Genomic DNA, 27,190 nt, shown 5'->3' on the forward strand with positions numbered 1-27,190 from the left:
TCTGGTGGGGATAGAGTCTTTAATTCATTCATCATTGTTGATGAATCTAAATAAGAGTCTGATTTTAAATGATTTCTTTTTTGGAGAATGAGCACAGATGATTTCTACTTCAGAGGGTCAGAGTAAAGACATGTGCAAGTGTAGTAGTTATCAGTTTACTTTATTATTGTTGAACAAACATGCTGTGAAAACCTCACATGTTGCTCTCTTTCCTGATTCTACCAAGCTTCAGCAACTGCTGACACCCACGTGGTAGGTGTCTAAGGCTCCCCCTCCATGGGAAAGACGAGGAAGCCGCTGAAGGTGCTCAGCCGAGACTGGTCAAAGATGGTGTTCTGGTTCCAGAGGGTGACCCAGAGGCGGTCCCCCTTTTCCAGGACCAGCGTAATGCCATTGGAGGCACTGCTCTGGGGTACCACCGCTGTGTAGATTTCGAACATGAGCTCCTCATTCTTGATCAGCACTGCATTCATGGGCTTTGAGTCACCAGCCATCCCGGTGAAACGGATGTAGTAGAGTCCTTTGACAGGGACAGTGAAGATACCTGCAGTCACAGAAGAGGGAGAAATACCTCATAGCACTAACAGGACATGATATTCTTTAAAGCAGGGAACTCAATTGGTGGCCCACAGGCCACATCCGGCCCACCAGAGCTTTCCATCTGGAACCCCAAATAGAACTGCCACTGGTACTATATGCCAATCAATCATCATAACCCATTAATACCGTCTCTGACCAGTCTGAACTGTCAAACATCTCCAAAAGCCTCTTCCCATTGCTATAAATGTCATGGTCCTGGACCGTGTGCCCAGTATTTTGAGTTTTAGTTCCTTTGGGTTCTTTTTTCATTGAGTTTCTGTTATGTTCCCAGTTTGGTTTGGTTTTGATTATCCATCATAGTTTCCTGTCCTGTTATTAGTTAAGTTCTTTATATATTGATTTCTGGTTTCCTGGTGTTTTGTGCCTCAATTCTGCTTGGGTATGATGTTTGTGTTACTTCCTGTTTTATTTTGATAGTCTTCTTGTCCCTGTGTGTTCTGTTTTGCTTCCCCTTGTCCATCCATCCATCCATTTTCTTCCGCTTATCCGGGGCCGGGTCGCGGGGGCGGAAGCCCAAGCAGAGAAGCCCAGGCTTCCCTCTCCCCAGCCACCTCCTCCAGCTCATCCGGAGGGACCCCAAGGCGTTCCCAGGCCAGCCGAGATACATAATCTCTCCAGCGTGTCCTGGGTCTACCACAGGGCCTCTTCCCGGTGGGACATGCCCGGAACACCTCACCCAGGAGGCGGCCAGGAGGCATCCTAATCAGATGCCTGAGCCACCTCAACTGGCTCCTTTCGATGTGGAGGAGCAGCAGCTCTACTCTGAGCCCCTCCCGGATGGCCGCACTCCTCACCTTATCTCTAAGGGAGAGGCCAGCCACCCTTCGAAGGAAACTCATTTCTGCCGCTTGTATTCGCGATCTTATTCTTTCGGTCACTAGCCAAAGCTCGTGGTGAGGGTAGGTGAGGGTAGGAACGTAGATCGACCGGTAAATCGAGAGCTTTGCTTTTACGCTAAGCTCCCTCTTCACAACGACGGACCGGTGCAGCGTCCGCATCACTGCAGAAGCAGCCCCGATCCGCCTGTCGATCTCCCGTTCCCTTCTCCCATCACTCGTGAACAAGACCCCGAGATACTTGAACTCCTCCACTTGAGGCAAGAACTCGTTCCTGAGCCGGAGATGGCACTCCCCCCTTTTCCGGCTGAGGACCTTGGCCTCAGACTTAGAGGTGCTGATTCTCATGCCAGCCGCTTCACACTCGGCTGCGAACCGTTCCACTGCGAGCTGGAGGCCCCCCCCGATGAAGCCAACAGAACCGCATCATCTGCAAAAAGCAGAGATGAGACTCTGAGGCCACCAAGGAAGAAGCCTTCCGCCACCTGGCTACGCCTAGAAATTCTGTCCATAAAAATTATGAACAGACTCGGTGACAAAGGGCAGCCCTGACGGAGTCCAACACCCACAGGAAACGAATCCGACTTATTACCGGCTATACGGACCAAGCTCTCACTGTGGTTGTACAAGGACTGAATGGCCCGCAACAATGGGCCAGACACCCCATACTCCCGCAGAACCTCCCAAAGGACACCCCGAGGGACACGGTCGAATGCCTTCTCCAAGTCCACAAAGCACATGTAGACTGGTTGGGCAAACTCCCACGCACACTCGAATATCCTTGGGAGGATAAAGAGCTGGTCCAGCGTTCCACGACCAGGACGAAAACCGTATTGTTCCTCCTGAATCCGAGGTTCGACTAACGGATGCACCCTCCTTTCCAGCACCCTGGCATAGACCTTACCGGGGAGGCTGAGGAGTGTGATCCCCCGAAAGTTGGAGCACACCCTCCGATCTCCCTTCTTAAAGATGGGGACCACCACCCCGGTCTGCCAATCCAATGGCACTGCCCCAGATCTCCACGCGATGTTGCAGAGTCGTGTCAACCAAGACAGCCCTACAACATCCAGAGCCTTCAGGAACTCAGGGCGAATCTCGTCCACCCCAGGGGCTCTGCCACCAAGGAATTGTTTAACTACCTCAGTGACCTCACCCCCAGTGATGGTCAAGTCATCCCCCTCATCCCCAGACTCTGCTTCCACTACAGAAGGCGTGTCAGTGGGATTCAGAAGGTCCTCGAAGTATTCCTTCCACCGTCCGACTATAGCCTCAGTTGAAGTCAGCAGCACACCCCCCCCCCCCCCCCCCCCCCCCCCCGCACTATAAACAGTGTGAGTGAAGCACTGCTTTCCCCTCCTGAGTCGCCTGACGGTTTGCCAGAATCGCTTCGATGCCGTCTGAAAGTCTTTTTCCATAGCCTCACCGAACTCCTCCCACACCCGAGTTTTTGCTTTGGCCACTACCCGAGCTGCATTCCGCTTGGCCTGTCGATACCTGTCAGCTGCCTCCGGAGTCCCACAGGCTAACCAAGCCCGATAGGACTCTTTCTTCAGCTTGATGGCTCCCTTCACCTCCGGTGACCACCATCTGGTTCGGGGGTTACCACCACGACAGGCACCAACCACCTTGCAGCCACAGCTCTGAGCAGAAGCCTCACCAATGGAGGTGCGGAACATGGTCCATTCGGACTCAATGTCCTCAGCCTCCCTCGGAATGCTGTCGAAGTTCTGCCGGAGGTGGGAGTTGAAGATCTCCCGGACTGGGGCTTCTGCCAGGCGTTCCCAGCGCACCCTCACAATACGTTTAGGTGCGCCAGGTCTGTCCAGCATCTTCCCCCGCCACCTGATCCAACTCACCACCAGGTGGTGATCAGTTGACAGCTCAGCTCCTCTCTTCACCCGAGTTTTCAAAACATACGGCCGCAGATCTGATGATACGATTACAAAATCGATCATCGACCTGCGACCTAGGGTGTCCTGGTGCCATGTGCACTTATGGACATCCTTGTGTTCGAACACGGTGTTTGTTATGGACAAACTGTGGTTTGCACAGAAGTCCAATAAAAAAACACCGTTCGGGTTCAGATCGGGCAGGCCGTTCCTCCCAATCACGCCCCTCCAGGTCTCACTGTCATTGCCCACGTGAGCGTTGAAGTCTCCCAGCAAGACTATGGAGTCACCAGATGGAGCACTCTCCAGCACCCCGCCCAGCAACTCCAAAAAGGGTGGGTACCCTGAACTGTCATTCGGCGCATAAGCGCAAACAACAGTCAGGACCCGTTCCCCAGCCCGAAGGCGCAAGGAAACTACCCTCTCGTCCACCGGTGAAAACTCCGACGTACAGGCAGCAAGCCGGGGGGATACAAGAATACCCACCCCAGCTCGCCGCCTCTCACCGAGGGCAACTCCAGACTGGAACAGTCTGGAGTTGCCTTTGTCTCGTCTCAGTAATCATGTTCAGATGTGATCCCCACCTGTTGTTTCCTGATTATTCCTCTATGTATTTATGGTCCTTGTTTTCCCATAGTACCTTGTCATGTCGTTGCATTGTTTGATGTCCTCTGTTCCTGCTGTGCGCCTCATGTTTTATGTTCTATGTTTAGTAGACAAGTAAAGTCCTAGGAAGTATTAAAACTATGGAACCCCACAAGGCACATGGGAGGAAAAAAGATGTATTTTTGCAAAATCTCGCAAAACTTTTACATTTTAGGCCGTGCACTTCTTTGTTAATCTTGATATGGCAGCGTCCATCAGGACGTTGAAAGGATCGGCGACAGATTGCAACAAAAGCTGCCTCTAGTTTATAATTCAGTGGTTCCTGTTGGCTGTAACCACGCCAAAACCGAATGAAACTTACTGAGTGCCTCGCTCTCGCCATCACTGCTTCACTGATCACCACAAACACACACAGCGCTGCCCCGCCCCCTTCTCCTCTCAGCCACTCAGCTCATAAACAACCACAGTGATGGAGGACACACACCTATTCATCTATATCATATATATTTATTAAATAAAAGCTCAAGCTGAGTGTGTGTGTGAATGTGAGATCTCACAAAAGAATGTCTCTCTCTTTTTTCCCTCGTTTTTTTTCCTCCCATGTCTCTTGCAGGGTTCTGTAAAAACACATCCTGGTGTTGAAGAATTCTGTAGATCTTGGTATTAAATATAGTCTTTCCTATCTATTAAAACATTGTATTGTTGCACTAATAAAAATCCATCCATCCATTCTCTAGTGCTTCTCCTTTTCAGGGTCGCGCGTGGGCTGGAGCCTATCCCAGCTGTCATAGGGCGAGATGCAGGGTACACCCTGTAATTAACAGATATACCTATATATTAGAATTTATTGGGTGCAATAAACTGATCTGAATTTTAATGTGAATGTGTACTGCACTGCATGTACACAAAATATACACACCGCCACACTGTACACAGTGGCAGTGGAGCAATTTGTCATCTGAATAGCCGGTCTGTGCTGTGACTTCCGGTATTTGCCCAAAAAATTATTGCTGGTATTTATATTGCTGTAAATGACTTGCAGACCTATAATCTGTCAAGCATATCTCAAAGATCATCTCTTATGAATGACATCAATTCATTTTAAGTCATAAGGAACATTTCTGTCACATGGTAGAAGCTGAGGTCAGTTTTTGGCAAAGTGACTTTCATAATATAGTGATTCTGTTAAAGTTAGATGGTTCTGTGCAGATGTTCTGTGATTTCCCACTGTGTTGGTGGTCCTTGAACTTGTGTGTGCTCACAGAGAGAGAGAGTGAGTCAGAGGGAGTCCCGTTTTGTTGTTGTTTTTGTTTTGGTTGCGGCACACAGCAACCATTTAATTGTTAATAAAAGGGCAACTTTTGGCTGCAATCTCTCGCCATCTTCTTCATCGTCTTAACAGACGCTACAATATATTCTTTATTAATGAGGGTAAGAACAAGTAAGTTCTTCATTTTATATATAAGCCCTTCATAAATCCTGTGCACCAGGGGTGCAGCTATATACTCTCTGAGGTGTATGCGGACACATTTTTAGCCCCCCCCCCCCAAAAAAAAAACAGGGGCGGGGGTGGTAATGCTAATTAGCAAGCTAATACTAACCGCTAAAAGCTGCTCCTGCTTGTTAAATGAGTGAAGGGTCCTACACATGTAACCAGAAAGCACATCTAAAGCTTAATCACAGTCTTTGTGAACATGTAGTTACATTTCTCGAGGTGCAGGTCATTTTTCTTGAAGGCCTTACACAGCTCCACTGGTGCTGAAAACTAATGTTTGACTATGGCTTTCTGAATACAACTATCGATTATTTTCAGAATCGAGTATTGTATCGATTATTCCATCAATTAATCAAGTAATCAGATGAGAAATAATTTTTCGTACTATCAATTCATCTGCCCATTTTAACTTCCGTAATGCAGTTTTTCTCTATGTCACGTGTCAGACTCGAGGCCTGCGGGCCACTTCCGGCCCTCGATCTAATTTTATAGGCCAGCAAGATGATGTCATATAGCTATTATTAATAGGCCGCGGGTAAATGTGCTCCCACCACTTATACTACAAATTCCACGCATTGCAGCAGCTGCCGGCAGGCCAAGAACTGTGCGCTAACCTGTTTTCCGTATTGCCGATTGATCAGTGATCAGCGGAGAAAACATCGGTCAGCACTTTTTACAGTGACATTTAAGCTGCCTGACTCCCCAAAAATGACCAAACGAAAAGTGGAAAACAGGGATTTTCCAAACAGGTGGGAGGCAAAAACCTGAATGCTGACATCGGAGGTGAACCATCTGTCTCTTTTCCTCACTTGCGCTGCGGGGGAAAGAGCGGATTGGTGGGACAGATAGGGGAGAAGATGAAGAGGAGACCTGCACAGGTGCATCACTGCGTCACACAGCAGGAAACGCTGCGCAGCAAAGTCCTGAAGACAGAACACGTCATGAACACTGAAACACAGACAGGGAACTTTGTAAGAGGCAGTTTCAGTCTTTCTGGAGTAAATAGCTTCTGAATTTGGTGACGTGCCTTATTACACAGGTGCGATGAGCTGCCTGAGGAAATCTGTCAGTTCATAGAAAGTGAAGGAAAAGCCTCAGCAGGGCTCCGGGATGAAAGGTGGCTGTGAGAGTCGACTTTTCTCCTGAAGCATCATAATGCGTCCCTGCAGCTTTGGGGACTGGACCGCGTGATAACTTGTCTCCACCGCTGTGTTTGCAGCTGCGCTATTTGCTGATAAACTGACACACTGCGCAGTTTATGCAGCGTTTTTCCGACTGTGAAGCGCAGAAATTCACATTACAGTTTTTACCTGAAAAATTTGCAACTTTTCATCAGTTTGAAATATATTCATGTGATTTTTGAAGAATAATATAATTTTATATTTTATTTAATGTGTTGAGGAAAAAAGCTGCTGTATTCTGGCCATTCAAATTTATTTTACTAATTTAAATAATTATTTTTAATCCTGTTTCGCCCGCGACTCAGAATGTGTCTTCAATTTTGGCCCGTCCTGTGACTGACAGCCCTGCTCTGTGTGAAACAAACAGCGGTTTATGGAGCAGCTACAAAGTTCTCTGTTCTTCATGTTGCTGATCAGGTGGTTGAAGAAGGACCTCCAGCTGTTTCCCAATAAAAGTTTTAAGGTGGTTACAGGAGTAAGTGCTGCTGCTTTGGTCTGAGCGCACTGTCTCAGTAACGGCTCATAACTTACGACTGTCTTTAAATTGGACAGGAGGAGGGGAGGTGAAGGAGCGCAGGGGCGCCTAATCAGCGCTGCGCCTCTGTTACTGATCATGTCATATGCACAGCTGTTAAATACAGAAAATGCAACTAGAGAAATATTTTCCCACATCGTTTTGGCGCCCCCCTCTTGTGCGGCACTCCTATGCATTGCATATAGTGCATACCCCCTTTTTGCGCCACTGCTGTGCACCAGTATATTTACCGATATAAGCAAAGGTAAAACATAAAAAAAAAAAAAGGAAATCCCTTTTTGCACACACACCCCCGGACCTCGATTCATCCTTTAGCGATTTCTGAGACAGCCATCAGTGAGTTTTGTTACATTAAAGTTGGTAACAGTGCCAGCCGCGGATCGCCAGATTATGCACAAATATACAGGGCAGCATATATGAAAATAGGCCAGGAACATGTAGAATAAAATCCATCATCATTTTCTGCAGTTTACTGCGTACGGTTTCCATTTTTGGAACAATGCTTCTACTTCTTGTTGAATTTATCTCCAGCTGGTTTCCACACCTGCTGCACTGCACTCACAGCTTGTTCCTGTCTAATATCAGTAGAGTCTTTCTGTGAATCCATGATGGACTATTTTAGAGAATTCAATGAGGCCTTTGAACTGATCTGCCAGACATGAGGCCACATTGCTGCAGACCACAGAATGGTGCAGTGATGTCGATGCCTCGGCCATCGACGCTCAAATTACACCAGTGATCCTCAAGTCCAGGCCTCGTGGCCCGGTGTCCTGCAACTTTTAGATGTGTCTCTGCTTCAACACACCTGAGTCAAATATAGAAGTCAATAGCAGGACTCTGGAGAACTTGACTGCATACTGAGGAGGTAATTCAGCCATTTGATTCAGGTGTGTTGGATCAGGGACACATCTAAAACCTGCAGGACACCGGGCCATGCTACGCTGGGTGTTACCCCCCTCCCCCCTGTCATGTGCTTTGTACGCTCTGGAAAATGTTGATATTTGAGAAGCGTCCCTAACTAAAAGAAGTAAAAGTAAAAAGATTTCTATGGGTGAACCTGCAGAAGGATCGTTACTGGCTGCTAAGCATACCCCACAGCCTGCGGGGGGGCCTCCATCCCCTTTGCTGTGAGGGTCTCTCACACGGTCTGACTGGATGGGCAGGTGGTTCAGCATGTACCTGCATGCCGCCACAGCCCCCCACCCCTGTATGCACCCGTCCCTTGGTTGTCATGAATCCCGCGGTCTATTCAATTCAATTCAATTTTATTTATATAGCGCCAAATCACAAACTGTCGCCTCAAGGCGCTTTGTATTGTGGGTAAAGACCCTACAATAATACAGAGAAAACCCAACAGTCTAAACGACCCCCTATGAGCAGCACTTGGTGACAGTGGGAAGGAAAAACTCCCTTTTAACAGGAAGAAACCTCCAGCAGAACCAGGCTCAGGGAGGGGGGGTCATCTGCCGCAACCGGTTGGGCTGAGGGGAGAGAAAGACATGCTGTGGAAGAGAGCCAGAGATTAATATCAATTAATGATTAAATGCAGAGTGGAGTATAAACAAAGTAAATAAGGTGAATGAGAAACAGTGCATTATGTGAACCCCCCAGCAGACTAGGCCTATAGCAGCATAACTAAGGGATGGTTCAGGGTCACCTGATCCAGCCCTAACTACACTCACAGAAATGATTCATGGCAGAGTTAAGTTTTATGCATTTACATCTATTTGACTTTATTTAAAAACTCATATTTTTTAAATGTATGCCTTAAAATTAATTAATATCTACATAATCTAATCAATTCTTAAATGTATTGAATGTAATTAGTTAATATGTACCTAAACAGTTTAAATAATTACAGTTGTAAAACAAACAAGATTCTGTTATGTAAAATTTATGTGATTGGTTTTCATTGAAGTTATGAGATGTGAAATGGGGAAACCGGTAATGATGTCTTGCACCAGTAGGTAGCAGTAATGTCCCTTTAAGTTGGTTGCAAACCATCTCAAAATGATAAAAGAAGAAGAGGATGCACTGCACATTCCCGGGTCTCCAGCACTGTGGTTCATGTGGGTAGCAGTCGTCCATGTGACGGTAAGCGATCCTAGACATCCTGTGTTCTATTACTTTTAAATGTGTCCTAATCGTGCAGTTTATATCACATCACATAAATATCAATTCATTTATATAGTTTGTAATCATTTTAAACAGTTTTATCTTACGCTGGTGGACGAGACAAGTCAAGTCAAGTCAAGTCAAGTTTATTTATAAAGCACGTTTAAAAACAACAGCAGTTGACCAAAGTGCTGTACATTTAAGATAAATAAAATAACTTAAAACACAATGTAAAAGAGATAGTTAAAACAGGAAGCATAAAATTATAAAAACAAAAACAAAAATAAAAGAGAACAACATCAGTAATGTATCCAGTACTCATTTTGATTTAAAAGCCAAAGAATAAAAATGGGTTTTCAAACGAGATTTAAAGATTACAACTGTAGGGGAGGTCCTGATGTGAAGGGGCAGCTTGTTCCATAATTTCGGAGCAACGACTGCAAAAGCCCGATCACCTCTATGTTTTAATCTTGACCTCGGTACAGTTAAGAGCATTTGCTCAGCAGACCTCAGTGATCTGATGGGAGTGTGCAGGCTTATAAGATCAGAGAGGTAGGTAGGTGCTAACCCATGCAACGCCTTAAAAACAAATAATAAAACCTTAAAATCAATTCTAAAACTGACTGGTAACCAGTGTAAGGATGCAAGTATGGGGGATATATGGTCTCGTTTATGAGTGCCGGTTAGTAATCGTGCTGCTGCATTTTAGAATAGAATAGAATAGAATGCCTTTATTGTCATTATACAGGATGTACAATGAGATTGGAGGGCCACTCCTGTTTTTGAATCAGTTGCAGACGACGAAGTAGCGACAGACTGACACCTGAATAGAGACTGTTACAGTAATCGAGATGAAATGAAAGCATGGATAGCTTTCTCAAAATCCGTGGAACAGAGAAATGGCTTCACCTTTGCAAGCAGACGAAGATGGAAGAAGCTAGATTTGATGACGGTATTAATGTGCTTGTCAAAACTAAGATTTGTGTCAAGGATCACCCCCAAGTTCCTTGCACAGGGTTTATTATATATCTTTAAGGGGCCAAGGTCATAGAGGTCAGGGGTACCAAACACAATGACCTCGGTTTTCTGCTCATTTAATTTAAGAAAGTTTTGAGCCATCCATGTTTTAACTTCCTCCAGACAGTCCAGTAAGGCCTTCAAAGGACTCACTGAGTTTTTTTTCAGTGGCAGATAGATCTGCGAGTCATCTGCATAACAGTGGAAGGGGATGCAGTGTTTTTTAAAGACTGAACCCAAGGGGAGCATATAAATTGAAAAGAGGGCTGGGCCAAGAATGGACCCCTGGGGCACCCCACATGAGAGCAGGCTTTCAGAGGAAGAAATCTCTCCCAGCCTAACTGTAAAACTTCTGTTCGTTAAATAGGATTTGAACCATTTAAGTGCAGTCCCTTTAATACCAACAAAGTGCTCCAGTCGAGATAAAAGGATACCATGATCTATGGTATCAAAGACAGCACTAAGGTCTAAGAGTACTAAAATGGCAGAGTCCCCCAAATCAGTAATAGTTAAAAGGTCATTTAAAACTTTTAAAAGTGCGGTTTCAGTACTGTGATATGCTTTAAACCCAGACTGGAATACTTCAATAACACCATTTTGGTCTAAGAAGGTCTGGAGCTGAAGGAGGACAACTTTCTCCAAGACTTTTGAAAGAAATGGCAGTTTAGAAATTGGTCTGAAGTTGGATAAAATGGTTGGGTCAAGGTTTTGTTTTTTAAGAATAGGTTCTACCACAGCGTGTTTAAAATCAGCAGGGACACAACCAGAATTAAGACTGCTATTGATAATAGACAGCACACTCTTTCAATACCAGCGCATGTTAGCATCACAACTAGCAAGCTAGCTATTTCACGACATCTTAGCTAGTTTGGTAATACAGCTTGATACTGGATTAAATTAACCCCTTTCGGTTTTCATGACTAGTAACATAAGTTGCAAAGCAAGCTGGATAGCGTTCTCTTTGGCCACAACATTTAGCATAATTATTTTGTAATAAGTTAGGCTCTGTTCGCTAGCTTAAAGGTGAACTTGAGAACTCCATGCCATGGGGTTGTTTTGGTAGGTGCAAACTCATTACTTTTCGAGGAAATTCTGCGGTGTGAATGCAAAATATGGCATTTCTGTGATTCATGCAAATCTGCAATTAAAATATTTCTTTTTTTGAGGGGGTCAGTGTGCTTTGCGAGCTCAGTCATGAGTACAAATCACATTGTTGGGAGTGTTTTCCGGACTCCACGGCACTCGTAAGCCTCTTTCCCGCTTTTTTAAATGATGCTGCTTTCCTGCTTGTTAAACCTAGTCATGTTGCGTTTTACAGTGCGCATAATTTATCCGTTTTTTGTGGTGGCTGTGACATAATTCTTCTGGCTTGCTGTCCCTGATACAGAGTGTGCTGCTGGTCTGTTTGTGTGTGGAAGCATGAATTCATTACAGTCTATATATATATATATATATATATATATATATATATATATATATATATATATATATATATATATATATATATATATTAGGGCTGCAACGATTCATCGATTAACTCGATTAAATCGATTCTAAAAATTTATCGACACAAATTTACTGTGTCGATGCTTCGTTTAAACTCTGCAGCGCTCAGCTGTCTCGGTGTAAGCGGCGCTCCTCACTAGCATTAGCAGCATTAGTGCTGACGTTTTTTTGTGGGTTTATTGGGGGCTGGCAAACCAACATAGAACTGCATTACCGCCACCTACTGGACTGGAGTGTGAATCACTGACGTATACACAAGCACACATTCTAAAAAGCTCTCCGTCGCTGCGATGGATTTCATTTAACACAGAGTGGATCATCACTAGAGTTGCCACCTGTCTCGTAAAATACAGAACCCCGTATGTTACGGGACTCCGTGGAATACGGCTCCGTAACATGCCGTGTTCCGTACTTTACGGGACGGGTGGCAACTGTCGCTGACATGCATTTCCACGCCTCCACTGCTCTCTGTGTGTCTGTGTGTGTTGTGCTCGCTGAGAATTTCAGCTGCTATTTTTGTCTTTACTTCAGCTGTAGCTACCAGAACTGGTTTGCTAGCGAGCGCGGGCCATTAGCACTAGCGATGGTTCGGTACCGGAAGGCCCGCCCCCCAGGACCGAGGGGCTCCTTCAAAATATTTTTATACTTTAATCCCTTATTAGTGACTAAATATAGACCTGCAGTAGAAACGTATTTTCGAGAATGCTTGTGAATACAAAGCATTACACCATTACTCACACATGCGCCATGGCTCCCGCAGCCACTAGTTTTTCAGAACACTCATAGCAGGCAGCGGTTTGAACTGCGCAAGCGCAAAGAGACGAAGCTGGACGGTAAGCTCAAGTAGTGAAAAAGGAAACGTTTTTCCAGCGTCCAAAACAGCAGCTTTTTCTTTTAGTAACCACCATTAAATCTGTGAAACAGCTGGAGGTCCTTCATCAAGCACCTGATCAGCAAGTGTTAAGGTGAAGAAAAGAGAACTTTGTAGCTGCTTCATTCACCGCTGTTTGTTCACATGGCGAAAAACTGCAGTACGGAAGTTAAAATATGCAGATAAACTGTTAATAAAAAAAAGTATTTCTTATCCGATTACTCGATTAATCGCTGGAATAATCAATAGAATACTCGATTACTAAAATAATCGTTTTATGCAGCCCTAATATATATATATATATATATATATATATATATATATATGCTTTTATTTTTAATTATGTCAGTTTTGGTCCTCGATACTTACCCTCCTCCCAGCTGTCTTTGTCTCCTCTCTGCTGACTACCTATTTTGCCATTCTCCTCACTCTTCTAGCCTTTTTTCTTTCCAAACCATTCTATTACTCACCTCGCTCTAGTATTCTTCTCCTTGCAAGCCACCTCTCATAACCTCTTCTGTTAACCTTCTCTCCTTTCTCCTACTCTATCCTCTCTCAACCAGCTGTCCTCCCTTTGATAATATTCTGTTTAATAAAAACTCATCAGTTAATACTAATACTGTCTCCTGTCTGTGCATTCTGCTTGGGTGGTTAAGTATTTAAATAAACAAAACTAACTTTGGGTCTCTACCTTAGATTAGCAAAGCAGGATGGCAGGACGAGTAACTTTCAGAGTCCTCTTTGGAGGTGAAGACGATGCAAGAAAACTCACCATTGAATCTGGAATACCAAACACTGTGGAGGAATTCGCTCTTCAAATAAAGACTTTCTTCCAAGTGAATGAGCCATTCAGACTTCAGTACAGAGACAGAGAAATGGATGATCAGTTCATGAACCTCTCATCAACTTCAGAACTTGAAGATAAAGCTACTGTGAAAGTTGTGTTCATGCCTTCTGAGACAACCAGCTCTAATCCACTCTCAAGAGATACCATCCCCACAATCCCTGGTACTCCTTCCAGTGTCTGCTCCTCATCTCATGGAGCAAATGATTCAGACTCCTACAGCAGCAATGATACCATCATCTTGTCCTCGCCCGAGACCCGGTCCTGTTCTTGGCCCGAAGTCTTTGTTGTTCCTCGTTTCTCATACTGTGCTGAGATGATACTTCACTCTGGAAATAATGAGTTCAATGCACATGGAACTTTGCTGTCTCCTACCCCAAAAACACGTTCTGATATTCTTGAGGGCCTAGCTGAAGAAATCATGAAGTATACAGCATATCCAAAAGATGAGCAGCTAGAAGAAGTGGCCAAGGCCCTGATACAGTCCCACCCATGTCTACTGGAGAATGGCACTCGCAGTGGCTACTGTGGTTGGAAGCACTACTTGAAAATAAAGATGATGAACTTCAGAACAAAGCTCAGGTATGTGTTTTATTTAATGGGCTCTATTTTGTTTCCATCTTTTGCTATACAACATTTGTGCCGGTGCAAGATATTACATGTTAGTCCAACACATTCTTAGATTAATTTAATGTAACGATAAAATTTATTTTTCTTCTCAGCCGAGCGGGACATTCTGAGGTTGCAGTCAACTCTCTGAAGAATAAACGGAAAGGCCAAGAGAAGCCAGCAGCCAACATCAAGAAGCCCAGGAAGGCAGAAGTTAGTTTCTGTCCAAACGTACCCAGAGGTGAAACAAGAGAGAGTATGGAGGCAGAAAGGGTGGCTCTACTGACAGAGGTAAAAAAGAAGAAAAAGGATGAGGCTGAGATCAAGAGGATGATGCAGCATACCTTCTCGATCAGGAGGCAGGAGGTTCTCCAGGAGCCAGCAATTCCAGAGTTCCAAAACAGATGGCCAGCACTCTTTGATGTCAGTGAGGTAAGTGTTAATCTGAAGTGTAGTGACTTGATCTATGAATGATCTTCTTTAGGAACTGTTAAAGTTTGTATCCTGTCTGTGTTGTCTTTTACAGATCAACTTAGAGTTTATACGACTGACAACTGTACCTCTGACCTCCAAATTCTTTGGAGAACTGGACCATCTGACAGACAACCTTATCAAGGCTTTCAATACCAAAGGTGGAGCTGCAGGAAGAAAGATCACCGCCATAATGGCCCAGATGGATAATGTATGTATTTTGGGTTTCTTTTGTTTTGTTTTGTTTTTTTTTGGCTAATCTGATAAGCATATGATTTGAGCAATTCAGCTGTATGTGAAATGTGCTCATATGTTAAATTTTTCAATGGTTTTTGTAGCCCTTTCAAAATTATTGTTTACTAAATGAGCTTAGACATTTGTTAGCTTTACATGAGTGGGGTAAACCAAGGTGATGGGGTGGTCAAGTAGGGAAATGTCACTGACTTTGTTAGCCTCAGCACCTGTGTTTTAGTGAGTCTCTGACACTGACAAGCATGAATCATATGTTTGTTTTGTTTTTTTTCAGAATGAAGACATCAATGTGAGGCGTGATTGTGTGCTGAGTTGTCTGAGCATCTACCTCAATGAAGACCTGAACACACTAGTTAAAGAATACGTGGTAGGTCAGCTGTCCTTTGTGCCAGATGTAATTTCCATCCAGATGTGCCTGACAACATGTGCTGTTCATGAGAATGGGATAGACATGAGGACACATTGACCTTAACCACCAATAGTTCATCATTGAGTCCAGTGGGTTGTTTGTTTAGAATGAGAAATTCCCATAAAGCAAATGGTGGTAGTGCTGTCGCTTTGTAGGAAGTAAATCCACTTGGTCCAGAGGAACCCGAGGATAAAGTGGGCCGAGTTGGGGCACCTAAACGCCTTCACTATACCAGGGACGACAATTCTCGCCAAAAGAACAAGGTGAGGACACAGGTCCTTCATAGTTCTCATGACCCAGCAGCATGTTTGGAAGTGTTAAGTAAGAAATGCCTTTCAAATAATGTCAGATCATTTTGATTCTTGGTTCTGATCAGCTGGATTCTAATGTTTGTTTGGGGGGGGATCACTAGGATGCATGTTGTGGACCGTCTGCATATGAACTCCAGCGCCTTGAGAACATCATACAGAAGGAAGCCGCCTTGTCGTCTTTGAAGATATGGCAAGTACGTGGACTTTATCTGAACCTATAACCAATACAAGCCTGATTAGCTGTTCTCCATTTCACACTCTCTCCCTCTCATACTTTGTTTCTTCACGTAATCTCTTTTTCTCTCCATCCTGCTCTTTTTACTGTTGTCCCCTACTGTCCTCTCTGTATCTTTCTTTCTCTCATACTCACTTCTCTCCCACCAGTGTAACTTCACACACATTGAGCATGGGATTTTAAAAAAGTGTCAAATTTGGTCTTAATGGGTTCTCAATTTTTTTTCCTTCTGCAATGTAATTTACATAGATGTCATTCCTGTCTTCCTCCATCAGCATATCTTGTAGTATGTATAGTGTTGCTGTCCATGGATAGAAACAATGGGATAATTACTGTTTTTCTCTGTGAAAAGGCAGCTGAGGATCTGAGGCAGTCAGTAAAGCCAAAGCCGGATGTCAAGAGGTAAGTCATAAAGCAGTGTAGTTGGAAGCATGAATTGTTTTTGCTGATGGTGCTGAATATTGACTAGAAGGGGGGTGTTTCCAAAAGCCAAGGGGTGAAGGGAGAGACGGGGTTAGGTTAGGGAAAGGTTGGCTTTCTCTTCCCAATCGTCCTCCCTCCAACCTTCCTCTTACTCCTACTGTCCTCTCTTAGGCCAATGCAAGACAGCTCACTTCTTTACGGGTGCTGAAAAGTTGAATCATTTCAGCTTTTATATGTATATAATATTTTGATATCTTTATATCGTGTTTGACGTGTGTGTATATGTGTGTATATGTAAATATATATATATATATATATATATATATATATATATATATATATATATATATATATATATATATATATATATATATATATATATATATATTTATGTATATAGTGCTTATGTATATGTGTATAGTTTTTTGCTATTTTATTTTATTCTATTGAATTTTAGTTTTAGTTTTTAGTTTAGTTATTTGTTCTTACTCATCCTTTTCATTTTTTCTCTGTATTGAGCTGCTGTAATGCACAAATTTCCCCGTCGTGGGATCATTAAAGTTTTATCTTATCTTATCTTATCTTATCTCTTATCTTTTCAACGCTGCCCAGCACCTCCCCTGTTGATTACATAAGGTCAAGTTTTGTCACCAAATTGCAAATAACTGGGCAAAACACAGAGTGAGTCAGCTTTAGACTTAACGGGCTTGATGCACACACTCCACCACTTCCTGACTGGAAGACTGCATCTCTGTTTCTTGTACAATACTATTGTGTTAAGTGACTTATCAGGTGCCCAGGCTCAGCTCAAACATCTGAGAGCAAAACTACTCCTTCAAAGGATAATTGTCAGATTTTAATTGTCACGTGGCAGAAAAGTGCACAATATTCAAGAGTAGTACTGCACACCTGATTAATCACTTAAACTTATAGTATATACAGGAAATAAAGGTCTTTCTGTCAGTAACTAGTGGAGCTTGTGCATCAAGTCTATTATTCCAGTGAGGAGTGTAAGAAGGAGAATAAACCTTACCCCTACAAGAGCTTAGGAGAGAGAAGAGGTGAGTAGAGAAGGCGGAGGGTAGAAGAGAGGGAGAGGTGGTTGGAGAGGTTTGCCTCCTTTTCTTCAATTCGCTTTCCCTGCACCAATGAACAGTTTCTTATTTGGCTCTTACAGCTACTGGCTACGTATTTACATCACTGATCTCTGAATCAAATCAGTGGGGGCTTCCTGGTTCTGTATTGTTAGATGTCTGTGTATTTTTAGTTGGTGTTTTGTTAACTGCATTTTTTTCTGGCAGGTCAAAGGCTTCATTGGGAAAAGTGCCGGCTCTGCAGTGTCCCCGGAAATCCCTTCGTCTTAAAGAAGCACAAACCCTTACCCTCAGTGGTGGATCAACCCATCAACAAGTGAGAACAAGACGACTGCTGTAAAGGATAATTGTCAGTTTTTAATTGTTGTTGTCATCTTGATTGAAAAGTCCACAATTTGAGAGTAGACTGTGTATAATCTCATGTTAACAAGAACACAAAATGCATCCTTGAAACTTTCTTTATTTTCCAGGCTTTTAGGAGGTGATCAAAGGTCTTAAGGTCATTGTTACCTTGAACATGCATCCATCTCATTCTCATGAACGCATATATGCAGCACTTTAAAGAAATACCTTCAAATTAACATTCAGTTGGCCTGAGGATGAGCTGCTTAGATTTTGGTGGTCAAGGTTAGGTTCACACAGCTCATCATTCTGTTCTCTTTCTGTTCCAGGACACTGAATCCAGAGAGGCTGAGGCAGATGTTGCAGAAAAGACCATGGGCATCTACACTGTCCGAGCAGAGGGTCGTGGTCCTGATGGTCCAGGTAATGGACGCTTTGCTGATGTTGGTGTTGTGCTGGAAGGCGTGAAAGTTCTCCATAACCTGCAGAGTGTCAGCCATGCATGTGTGATGCTTTATGGGCTGATCTACGCACTCAACTTGAGCTATCCAAAACGCCTGAAGCGTACATTTGAGGTGTACCAGAAAATCCTGATGGACCTGGACTCAACCAAGCTTTCACCAAAAGTACAGGCACTGAAAATCAAATTGCTCCAGTGATTTGGCTGGCAACAATGCACTTACACAGCCCCTACCTGATTTTTCTTTTTTCTCAGACAGGATCTTGTGTTCAAATGACCCCTTAGTTCTTGAAGGGTGTGTCAGGGAAATACCTGTTTTTGTTTTGTTTTCTTATGATGCTGAAGCATTTAATGGGAGTGTTGTGAGTGTGGCTGTGTAGGTGGCTTCATAGATGGAGTTTCTAAAGTGTGTTAGCTGGCAGTGTTGCAGTGGCTCAGCTCAAACTACATTTGTCTTTCTTCCCAGATTTAATAGGACCTAGTTATGTGTTTAAAAGATATTTAATCTACAAAAAAGTGCTTTAAATTGTGTAATTTCATGTTTTTAATGTTTAATGTCAAGTTTTAATGTTAATAAAACTGTTGAATGAACAAGGTGGTCTGATTGTCATTAAGATTGTACTGAATGGAAAGGAATTGCATAAATGTGATGCATTTTGATTAATTTGGTTTATTAAATAACCATAAATGACATGTAATTAAAAGAAATATGTGCTATTTATTTTGTTTAGGTAACCTGATTATTATGCAATTCAGCTAATATACTTTATGTATTTGAAATAAATACACTTGTTATTATTAATTTAATTTAATTATACTTTAATAATAGTAAATACATAAACTTGATGATTATGCATTTAAAATAAATAGGCTTTATTACACTAATGAATATGCATCATGTAAGGTTTATTTGATAGGTTTGTGTTAAAATTATCTAAAAAAAGTAAATGGGAATTTGTCATGTAATAAAATTACATAAATCTTAAAAGTTAGGGTTAAATATTTCTGTGAGTGTACAAGCTTTATCATAAAGGAAAGTTTTAAGCCTAATCTTAAAAATAGAGAGGGTGTCTGTCTCCTGAATCCAAGCTGGGAGCTGGTTCCACAGAAGAGGGGCCTGAAAGCTGAAGGCTCTGCCTCCCATTCTACTCTTAAGTATCCTAGGAACCACAAGTAAGCCAGCAGTCTGAGAGCGAAGTGCTCTGTTGGGGTGATATGGGACTATGAGGTCTTTGAGATAAGATGGTGCCTGATTATTCAAGACCTTGTATGTGAGGAGAAGGATTTTAAATTCTATTCTAGATTTAACAGGGAGCCAATGAAGAGAAGCCAATATGGGAGAAATCTGCTCTCTCTTTCTAGTCCCTGTCAGTACTCTAGCTGCAGCATTTTGGATCAGCTGAAGGCTTTTCAGAAAGCTTTTAGGACAGCCTGATAATAATGAATTACAATAATCCAGCCTAGAAGTAATAAATACATGAATGAGCTTTTCAGCATCACTCTGAGAAAGGATGTTTCTAATTTTAGAAATATTGAGCAAATGCAAAAAAGCGGTCCTACATATTTGTTTAATATGTGCATTGAAGGACATATCCTGGTCAAAAATGACTCCAAGATTTCTCACAGATGGGGCCTGATTATTCAAGATCTATCTATTACTCTGTTATTGTTAATATAAATGTGCTGCCATTTTGTGCCATTGCAGTTGTACTATGTGAATCAATTTTGAAAAGAAAGTAGATAAATTTCTCTATTTACATTTTTGAAAGCAAGGCACTTCACCATCACCTGTGAAATGAAATTACTAAAATTTACCATAAAATCCAGATTAAAAAAAGAAAGCTCTAATAAAAGAAAAGTGTTGAGGCAGATTTAGAAGGTTTTACAGCTGAACTCTTCCAGCTGGTTTTGCAGTCATGGATCAAGCATGGTCCTAGGCTAAAAGTAAAAAGTCAGTGAAGACCAAAATAGGAAAAAATATTTAGTCCAGGATTAGACATAATCCCTGTACGGGAAACTGGGCCTTCATGTTTCTATATTCACTTAAGACAAATCTACAACAAAAACACTTTTGAAAATTAGATTGTGCAGAGATAAACTTGTTGCTCTCATGTAACATTTTATTGTTTCCGTACTCATCATATCTACAATGAGAACTGTGCACAATTACTGTCTCCATAACAACCTTCATCCTAACAGAGAAGAACATGTGAGTGCAAGAACTGCACATCACATCATTAAAAATAGCATAAATTTGAAAGGAAAATTGATCTATCAAATGATAATATATTACTGAGGATACAAGTTTTATTTTACTTTATGAGAGCGTCAGGCCCTTGGACAGATGTAGGTGATGACTCCTGCTTTAAAGTGAACAAACCGTGCTCCCTGCTGTGCTCAGATCTCTGCTCATGCCCTGGGCTGACCAGGTGAGTCATACCTGTGTTGGGGTTGTAGGCGTTGCCGATGTTTGTCGTCACCTTCTGGAACATTAGCCTGACGTCGTTGATATGCGGGCCCTGAGTTCTCCACTCCCCGTTGCTGTTCATGAGCGAGGCTGAGAACGCCACCTGAGCTTTACCTGCAGGAAATCAGAAGGTTTTATGCAGGAGAACTCTCTGTGGACCTAAGCCTGCAGCTTTCTGCCCTGGGGTGGGGGTGGTCATGTTTGTTTTTATGGGTTCTTTAATCTTCTTGGAACCGTTCATACATTTCCTGGCAGCCGTTCACAAAGTCAGTCCTCTGTGGGTCAAACATCAGGCTTTCTGTCATGGTCCCTGCTCTCTCCAGGTGGCATCCTCCCATCTCCACCTGGAGTCAGAACTGTCATAAACACTGTCTTCTGTCAGCCCAGCCTCCATCCCATTCACAGTCTAAAACCCCTGGTTTAGATCAGTGTTGTTTTCCTTAACAATAACTATGAAATCATTTCGTCGACGACGCTTTTTTCCTGAAGATAATGAGACGATGACGAGATAAACGTGGCTCTTTGATGACTAAAACCTGATGAGCCGTCTGTGAGTTTTTGTTGATGAGATGAAACTAGACGAGAAGGTTAATGGACATTCCGTCAATCATCCAAAGTGCATGACAGGTCTGCCTAATGTGCTTGTAATCTGTCAGTCAAAAGCTAATCAGTAATGCTGCTGCATCCCATCTATCTTTGGTCACGCCCACCACCTCCATTACTTTAATCACTGATGGACCATGGCGGACGCTGGACGTAGCACGAAGGGGCGTGCCCACCTTGTTAGCAAGCTGTTACTATCATTAGTACAGATATGTTACTGTTATATTCTGTTTGTACTTGTTGTGAAACTGCACTAGGGGTAGGCCCCCCCCCACCAAACCATGTTGTTAAACATTTTTGTTATTTATTTATTTAATTTGGTTCAAAGATCCAATACAATGTTTAAAGTATTTACAGTATTCAGGGATTGTTTTATTCATTTTATGTTTCAAAGCGTCTCATGTTTGTTTCATACTTTGATAAGAGTGCAAAAGATTCATTTTATTACTTTGGTTTAGAAAGTTTGCACTAGTTAAAGATAGCCCGGTGTTGTGTGGTGTCTGTTTCATATATAATATGCAACTTAATTACCCTGGTAGACAAGGTCAAGTTAAGCATGTGTTCCTCATCCATTGCTAATATTTTAAGCATATGTATGTTCACTGCACTTTAGCAAATTCTGAGAATTAAAGCCCCAATTGCCAAAGTGACATGTTTTTGTTCACTGCATTTTTGAGTAATTCATTCCACTGTTACTACTGATTATTCAAATTAATTTGTAAAGACTAATAGTTCATTCTTTTTTTCCCACTAAAGCTGACTAAAACTAAAACTAAAATGCTTGCCGAAAACAACAATGGTTCAGATGCACCCAATCTTTCCAGTATACCTGATTGTTACCATGACTTGGCTGCGGTGTTTCGCAAAGACCTAGCATTGTCTCTTCCACCACACCGCCCTTACAATTGTGCCATAGACCTTTTTCCTGGAGTGTCACTGCCATCTAGTCATTTATATAGTTTATCTAAAGCTGAAAGAGAAGTTATAGAGACACATATATACACGACTCCCTGAAAGCCGGTATAATTCGTCCTTCTTCTTCTCCCCTAGCAGCAGGATTCTTTTTTGTTGAAAAGAAGAATAAGACTCTCTCCAGGCTGGCATCCTCCCATGTTCTTGTTTTTGTGTTTGTTTGTGTATGGGTGTGTCATGTCCTAGGCAGGTTCTGTGATTATTCTACCCCCCACCAGCCTCTTCCGGCAGCGATCTGCGCACCGGATTGTGATCTCTAATCACTCACCTGTTCTTCCTGAACAAGGATGCCTAATTATGCTCTGTGTTTTCTTGTTGACATGCCTTCTTTGTGACGTGTGGATCATTTGTGTGCAGAGCCGAGCTGATCCCGTTTCTGACCACTGGTGATCCAGGATCAGGAAGCGAGAGTGAGAGGATCGTCTGGCTGAGGGATTATTGGAAGCGAGCCCCACGCTGCACCCCCCCCAAACCCCCAAACCCCCACCCCCAAGAAGGTGTTATAAAGCAGACTGACCTCTGGCTTCACTCTCTTTCTCCAGTTTCTCCACTCTGACTGCCAGCAGCTGCACCAGGACTCGCAGCTCTTCTTCTGTGGTTCTCTCAGGATTCAGAATCCGATCATACTGAGCCTGGATTCCAACCAGACCACAGACCCCCAACAGCACCAGAAACCAGGCGGACATCATCTTTGCTCAGAGACAACTGGATCAAGAGCATCAGAGCTTTCATTATATGCACTGAACAAAGTTAATGTTTGAACAACTCAAACAACCATGAGTTTGTGGAACTGAAGGCAGAGATACTGAACCAAAAACATGATCAAACATCAGAGGTTATTGAACCAAACCAGGAGGGGAAGATTCCTGGAAAACAGATTAGGTACTCAGTCACTGCAAGGGCAAACAAGAATGTGAAGATTCATCATTTTATTTGCTTACATTTTCCAGCTCAGACCTTTGTGCTAATGAACACATATTTAGAACATGCAGCATTTTAAATGAGTATGCACACTTGCAGAGCCACAGGTGTAGGAATCTCAGCTGGAGCAGACTGACTGAGCAGCAGAATCTGAATAACAAGGCCAGATACTGAAGGTGGACAGATGCTGGGAACCAGTCAGAGTGATGTTGAAGCTGCAGGAGCCAATCATGGGCAAAACCTCTTCTTCAACCATTAGTCCACTTTCAGTGTTTTCACTCACTTTTAGGTTTTTCTGAACTTCAGTTTTCAACTTGTGGTGTCTGTACTGTACGGTGGCCCAGAGGTGTCAGGTCAAATACAAAAGCTACAACACAAATACAAAAATTTTCATTAAGTATTTGTGAGGTTGAAAAGAAAAAAAAGGGAGAGAGAGAGAAATAGTGTTAAGGAAAGAGAGACAAGATTTAAAAAGAGTAGAAGTGAAAGTGAATACATGCATGAGAAAAATGGGAAGAAGTGAAGAAAAAGATTAATTGAGCGCCTCCTGCACCTTTTATTAAATGAACAGAAGTTTATTTTTAAAATTACTACAATTTGGTGACCCAGCGTGAAAGGCAGGATCGAAATACATTTTGGACACAACGGACAGCTACAGAGGCCTCTATAAAAAGCGGGTGAGCAGAACCCATTTATCTAAAATATCTGCTGATTGAAGAATACTAAATTAAGTTGGAAATTGTGTCTATGATGTATAATTTTGAAGTCAGAAGAATGAAGTCAAATAAAAAGTTAAAGAATGAAGTAAAATAAGAATTAAACATAGAGGTTATAGATGTTATATTATTGGTAAAATACACAACACATGAGTTGTCTGTTATTGTTAGAAATTCAGACATTTCTTTGAGGGATTTATAGTTTAAATGTCTTAATGATCTTGTTTTTGTGCTCTTACAATTTGTGCATCTTTATGTAAGAGGTCTCTGATGACAGAGGGATTTTGTTAGTTTTATGGTTCCTTAAAAAGAAAACAAAAAAGAGAGAAAGAAATAAAGTGGGTTCTAAAGTAATGGGTTTATAGAGAGATGTTTTTATGAGCCCCACAGTGAAGGACATTCTGAGAGCTGGATGTAACGAAGCACGAATGGTTTGGGTGTGTGATGTGCTTGGCAGTGCTATGTGGAGGACAGATATTATTATATGTATGTGTGATTTTATATGTTAATACCTGAACTAATTGTTGCCTTTTTCTCTTTGCCCTGCATGAGAGACAAGGCAGCACAGACACAGCCAGAGGAGACATCTGGCCAGAGCCTGAAGGCCAGTGGATCAACCTCCTTTAAAGGCCAGTGTTCTTCTTATTCACAAACTCTTTCTGATATGTTCTTTAAACATTTGTGAGTGCATATTTACTTTGTTTTCATTTACATATTTTATAGACATATATTTGGCATTTCATATAGAACATCTGCTTGATTTCAATTCTCTGACAATTTGGCAACAGATTGGACACATTTATGGGTTTACACTTTGTTGATATTAGTAACTGTGTGTCTTGTGGTGCATATTGAGCTTTATTCTGGTTTGGACAAATTTGAGTTATATCGTTATAGTGGGGTGAATAGTTTTTGTATCAGCACGTTTGTATCTCTTCTGGTGTTGACAATTTAGTATTTACAGATTGTGGCTGAGTGACTAATAAATAATCAGTTTAAGATTGGAAAAATTATCAATTATTGCTAATGATAAACAAATAAATAGGTAAATAAAATTGTCTGATTACAATAAATTGATTAATTACAAATAAAACAAGTTCATTGAAAATTTATTAATTAAGTGAAAAAAAAAAGGGGGAAATTTGAGAGTTCATTAAAATGTCTGACAATGATACCAAAGTTTTGAAAGCAATTACCCCAGTAGAGGTAGTTCAACAGAGTGATTCATTAATAAAATTACTCATTGCAAAGACATCAAAAAAATGGCATAAACGATGGCCACATATTGATCAACCCTGGCCTAAAGATGGAACTTTAAATCCAGATGTAATTCAAACCATACAGGTGCTTGTGTCTACATACAAAGTGGAACAAAAGAAGGGGAAGAAAGGAGAACGACGAAAACACAAATGGCAAATAGAACTTGATGTCCTTCAGCTCTTTGAAAAAGAAGGGCAGAAACTGATGCAAGCAACTAAGGACAAGAAGAATAAAAGCCTGGAAGATATTGAGAAGAATACAAAATTAACGCAGAAACTGATGGCTGAAATTGATTTACCGTTCTCACATTTCGTTTCAGTGGAGAAGCTCCCCTCTTACGAAAAGGAGCTTAAGTTTGAAAAAGTATACCCTCAGCTTCCAGTGGTTAACCAGGATGGCAATTATCACATTAAGGATGACAATGACAGAGTAATTGAAGTGGGACAAGCGGAGATGACTATAAAACTGATTCCAAGCTCTAAAAGTAAAAAGAAGACATCAACCTTGAAGACTAGTAACAGAAGGATGGAAGAACAAGGTGATGAGGGAAGCGACCTGGAAAGAACTGTGGGTGGATATGATCCTCAAATCAGGCGGATACTAATGAAAGCAGAAAAGAAAGGAGGAAAGATGAAGAAAAAAGAAGACTCAGAAGACGACACTTCTGAGGAGAGTGTGGATGGAGATAGTGATGAAGAATGGGAAAGCAAAGGTTCTTCTTCAAGAAGGTTCCTCCCATCTGCATCCAACACAAGAATTGAAGAAGACAGACAAAGAACATTAAGAGATATTGAAAGAAGTATCGATGAGTGCTTATCATACTTGGATAAAGATACTGTTTCAACTAGTCAAACCGCTTTGGTGAACCAACTAAAGGAACTGAGGGCTCAGAAAAAAGAGCTTCAAAAGGAAGAATCTCAGAGATCAGCAATGACATTACGTCTAAGGAAGAGAAAAACGCCTGAAAAGATGTGTCCAGTAATTATACGGGGACAGACAATGGAGTACCATCCCTGGCAGAATACAGACATGTCAGAGACACTCAGAAAGCTCAACCAGGTACAACTGGGAGAGAGTAAGAGGAAGGAAAAGAAGCAAGCTGTGGTCATGCAAAGTCAGCCTCCAGTGAACCAACCAGCAATACAAATGCAGGCCCATCAGGCTGAACCTCAACTGTTTCAGCCATCATCGGTGATTCCAGTGGCCTCTTACCCTCAGTCAGTGTATAATCCAGTGCAACCCTGGAGGGAAAGAGGACGAGGAAATCTTGGAAGAGGAGGTATTTTTCATTTAAATTTGCAGTTTTCAGTTTTCAGAAGGGTGTTACAACTGTGGACACTCACTGTGACGGAGCGCGACGTGAGGAGGGCGTTTAGACGTGTAAACACCAGGAAAGCGGCTGGACCAGACGGTATTAGTGGACGTGTCCTTAAGACCTGCGCTGACCAGCTGGCACCTGTGTTTACAGTGATATTCAACCTCTCACTGAAACTGTGTGTGATTCCCACCTGCTTTAAAAAGTCCATCATAGTCCCTGTCCCAAAGAAACCACACCCCAGCAGCCCCAATGACTTCAGGCCCATAGCACTCACCTCTGTGGTGATGAAGTGTTTTGAGAGACTCATCAAGACATTCATCACCTCCTCACTGCCCACCACCCTCGACCCACTACAGTTTGCATACCGGCCAGACAGATCCACAGATGACGCCATATCCTTCCTCCTCCACAAGACCCTTTCACACATAGACACTGGTAAGGGGAACTATGTGAGAGTGCTGTTTGTAGATTACAGCTCAGCATTCAACACCATAGTTCCCTCCAGGCTGGTCTCTAAGCTGCTGGACCTGGGCCTGGGCCCATCCCTGTGCAGGTGGGTTCACAGCTTCCTGACCAGCAGACCACAGGTGGTACGAGTGGGTCACCTCACCTCATCCTCCCTCACCCTCAACACTGGATCCCCCCACGGCTGTGTGCTCAGCCCTCTGCTGTACTCACTGTACACCCATGACTGCGAGGCCACGTCAGAGTCCAACGTCATCATCAAGTTTGCTGACGACACTGCTGTTGTGGGACTAATCTCTCACAATGAGGAGACAGCCTACAGGAGAGAGGTCTCCCGCCTGGAGAACTGGTGCCAGGAGAACCACCT

At 42.6% G+C, this 27,190-nt stretch overlaps 1 protein-coding gene and 1 long non-coding RNA gene across 2 annotated transcripts; one reads left to right on the forward strand and one right to left on the reverse strand.

Annotated features, from left to right (window-relative positions):
• Positions 1-169: 169 nt before the first annotated feature.
• Positions 170-22,865, reverse strand: LOC115774204 (complement C1q tumor necrosis factor-related protein 3-like). Its single transcript, XM_030721363.1, has 3 exons — positions 22,661-22,865; positions 20,542-20,682; positions 170-544 (listed from the first exon to the last, which is right to left on the reverse strand). Exons 1-3 carry the CDS (start codon positions 22,830-22,832, stop codon positions 261-263), a joined length of 597 nt encoding a protein of 198 aa, XP_030577223.1. The 5' UTR covers positions 22,833-22,865; the 3' UTR covers positions 170-260.
• LOC115774207 (uncharacterized) lies at positions 16,145-18,017 on the forward strand. The gene is made up of 3 exons (XR_004019173.1): positions 16,145-16,184; positions 17,507-17,615; positions 17,971-18,017. It is a non-coding gene; the product is annotated as an uncharacterized LOC115774207 (long non-coding RNA).
• Positions 22,866-27,190: the final 4,325 nt, after the last annotated feature.

This window comes from Archocentrus centrarchus, chromosome 24 (assembly GCF_007364275.1).
Source record: "Archocentrus centrarchus isolate MPI-CPG fArcCen1 chromosome 24, fArcCen1, whole genome shotgun sequence".
Classification (NCBI taxonomy): domain Eukaryota; kingdom Metazoa; phylum Chordata; class Actinopteri; order Cichliformes; family Cichlidae; genus Archocentrus; species Archocentrus centrarchus.

What these genes read in the sequence shown, in the direction of transcription:
- LOC115774204 (XM_030721363.1), bottom strand. Translation starts at nt 22,832, where the DNA reads ATGATGTCCGCCTGGTTTCTGGTGCTGTTGGGGGTCTGTGGTCTGGTT. An exon ending in GAAAGAGAGTGAAGCCAGAG is followed by an intron (nt 20,683 to 22,660) that starts GTCAGTCTGCTT and finishes GATTTCCTGCAG; the next exon opens with GTAAAGCTCAGGTGGCGTTC. An exon ending in CGCCTACAACCCCAACACAG is followed by an intron (nt 545 to 20,541) that starts GTATGACTCACC and finishes CTGTGACTGCAG; the next exon opens with GTATCTTCACTGTCCCTGTC.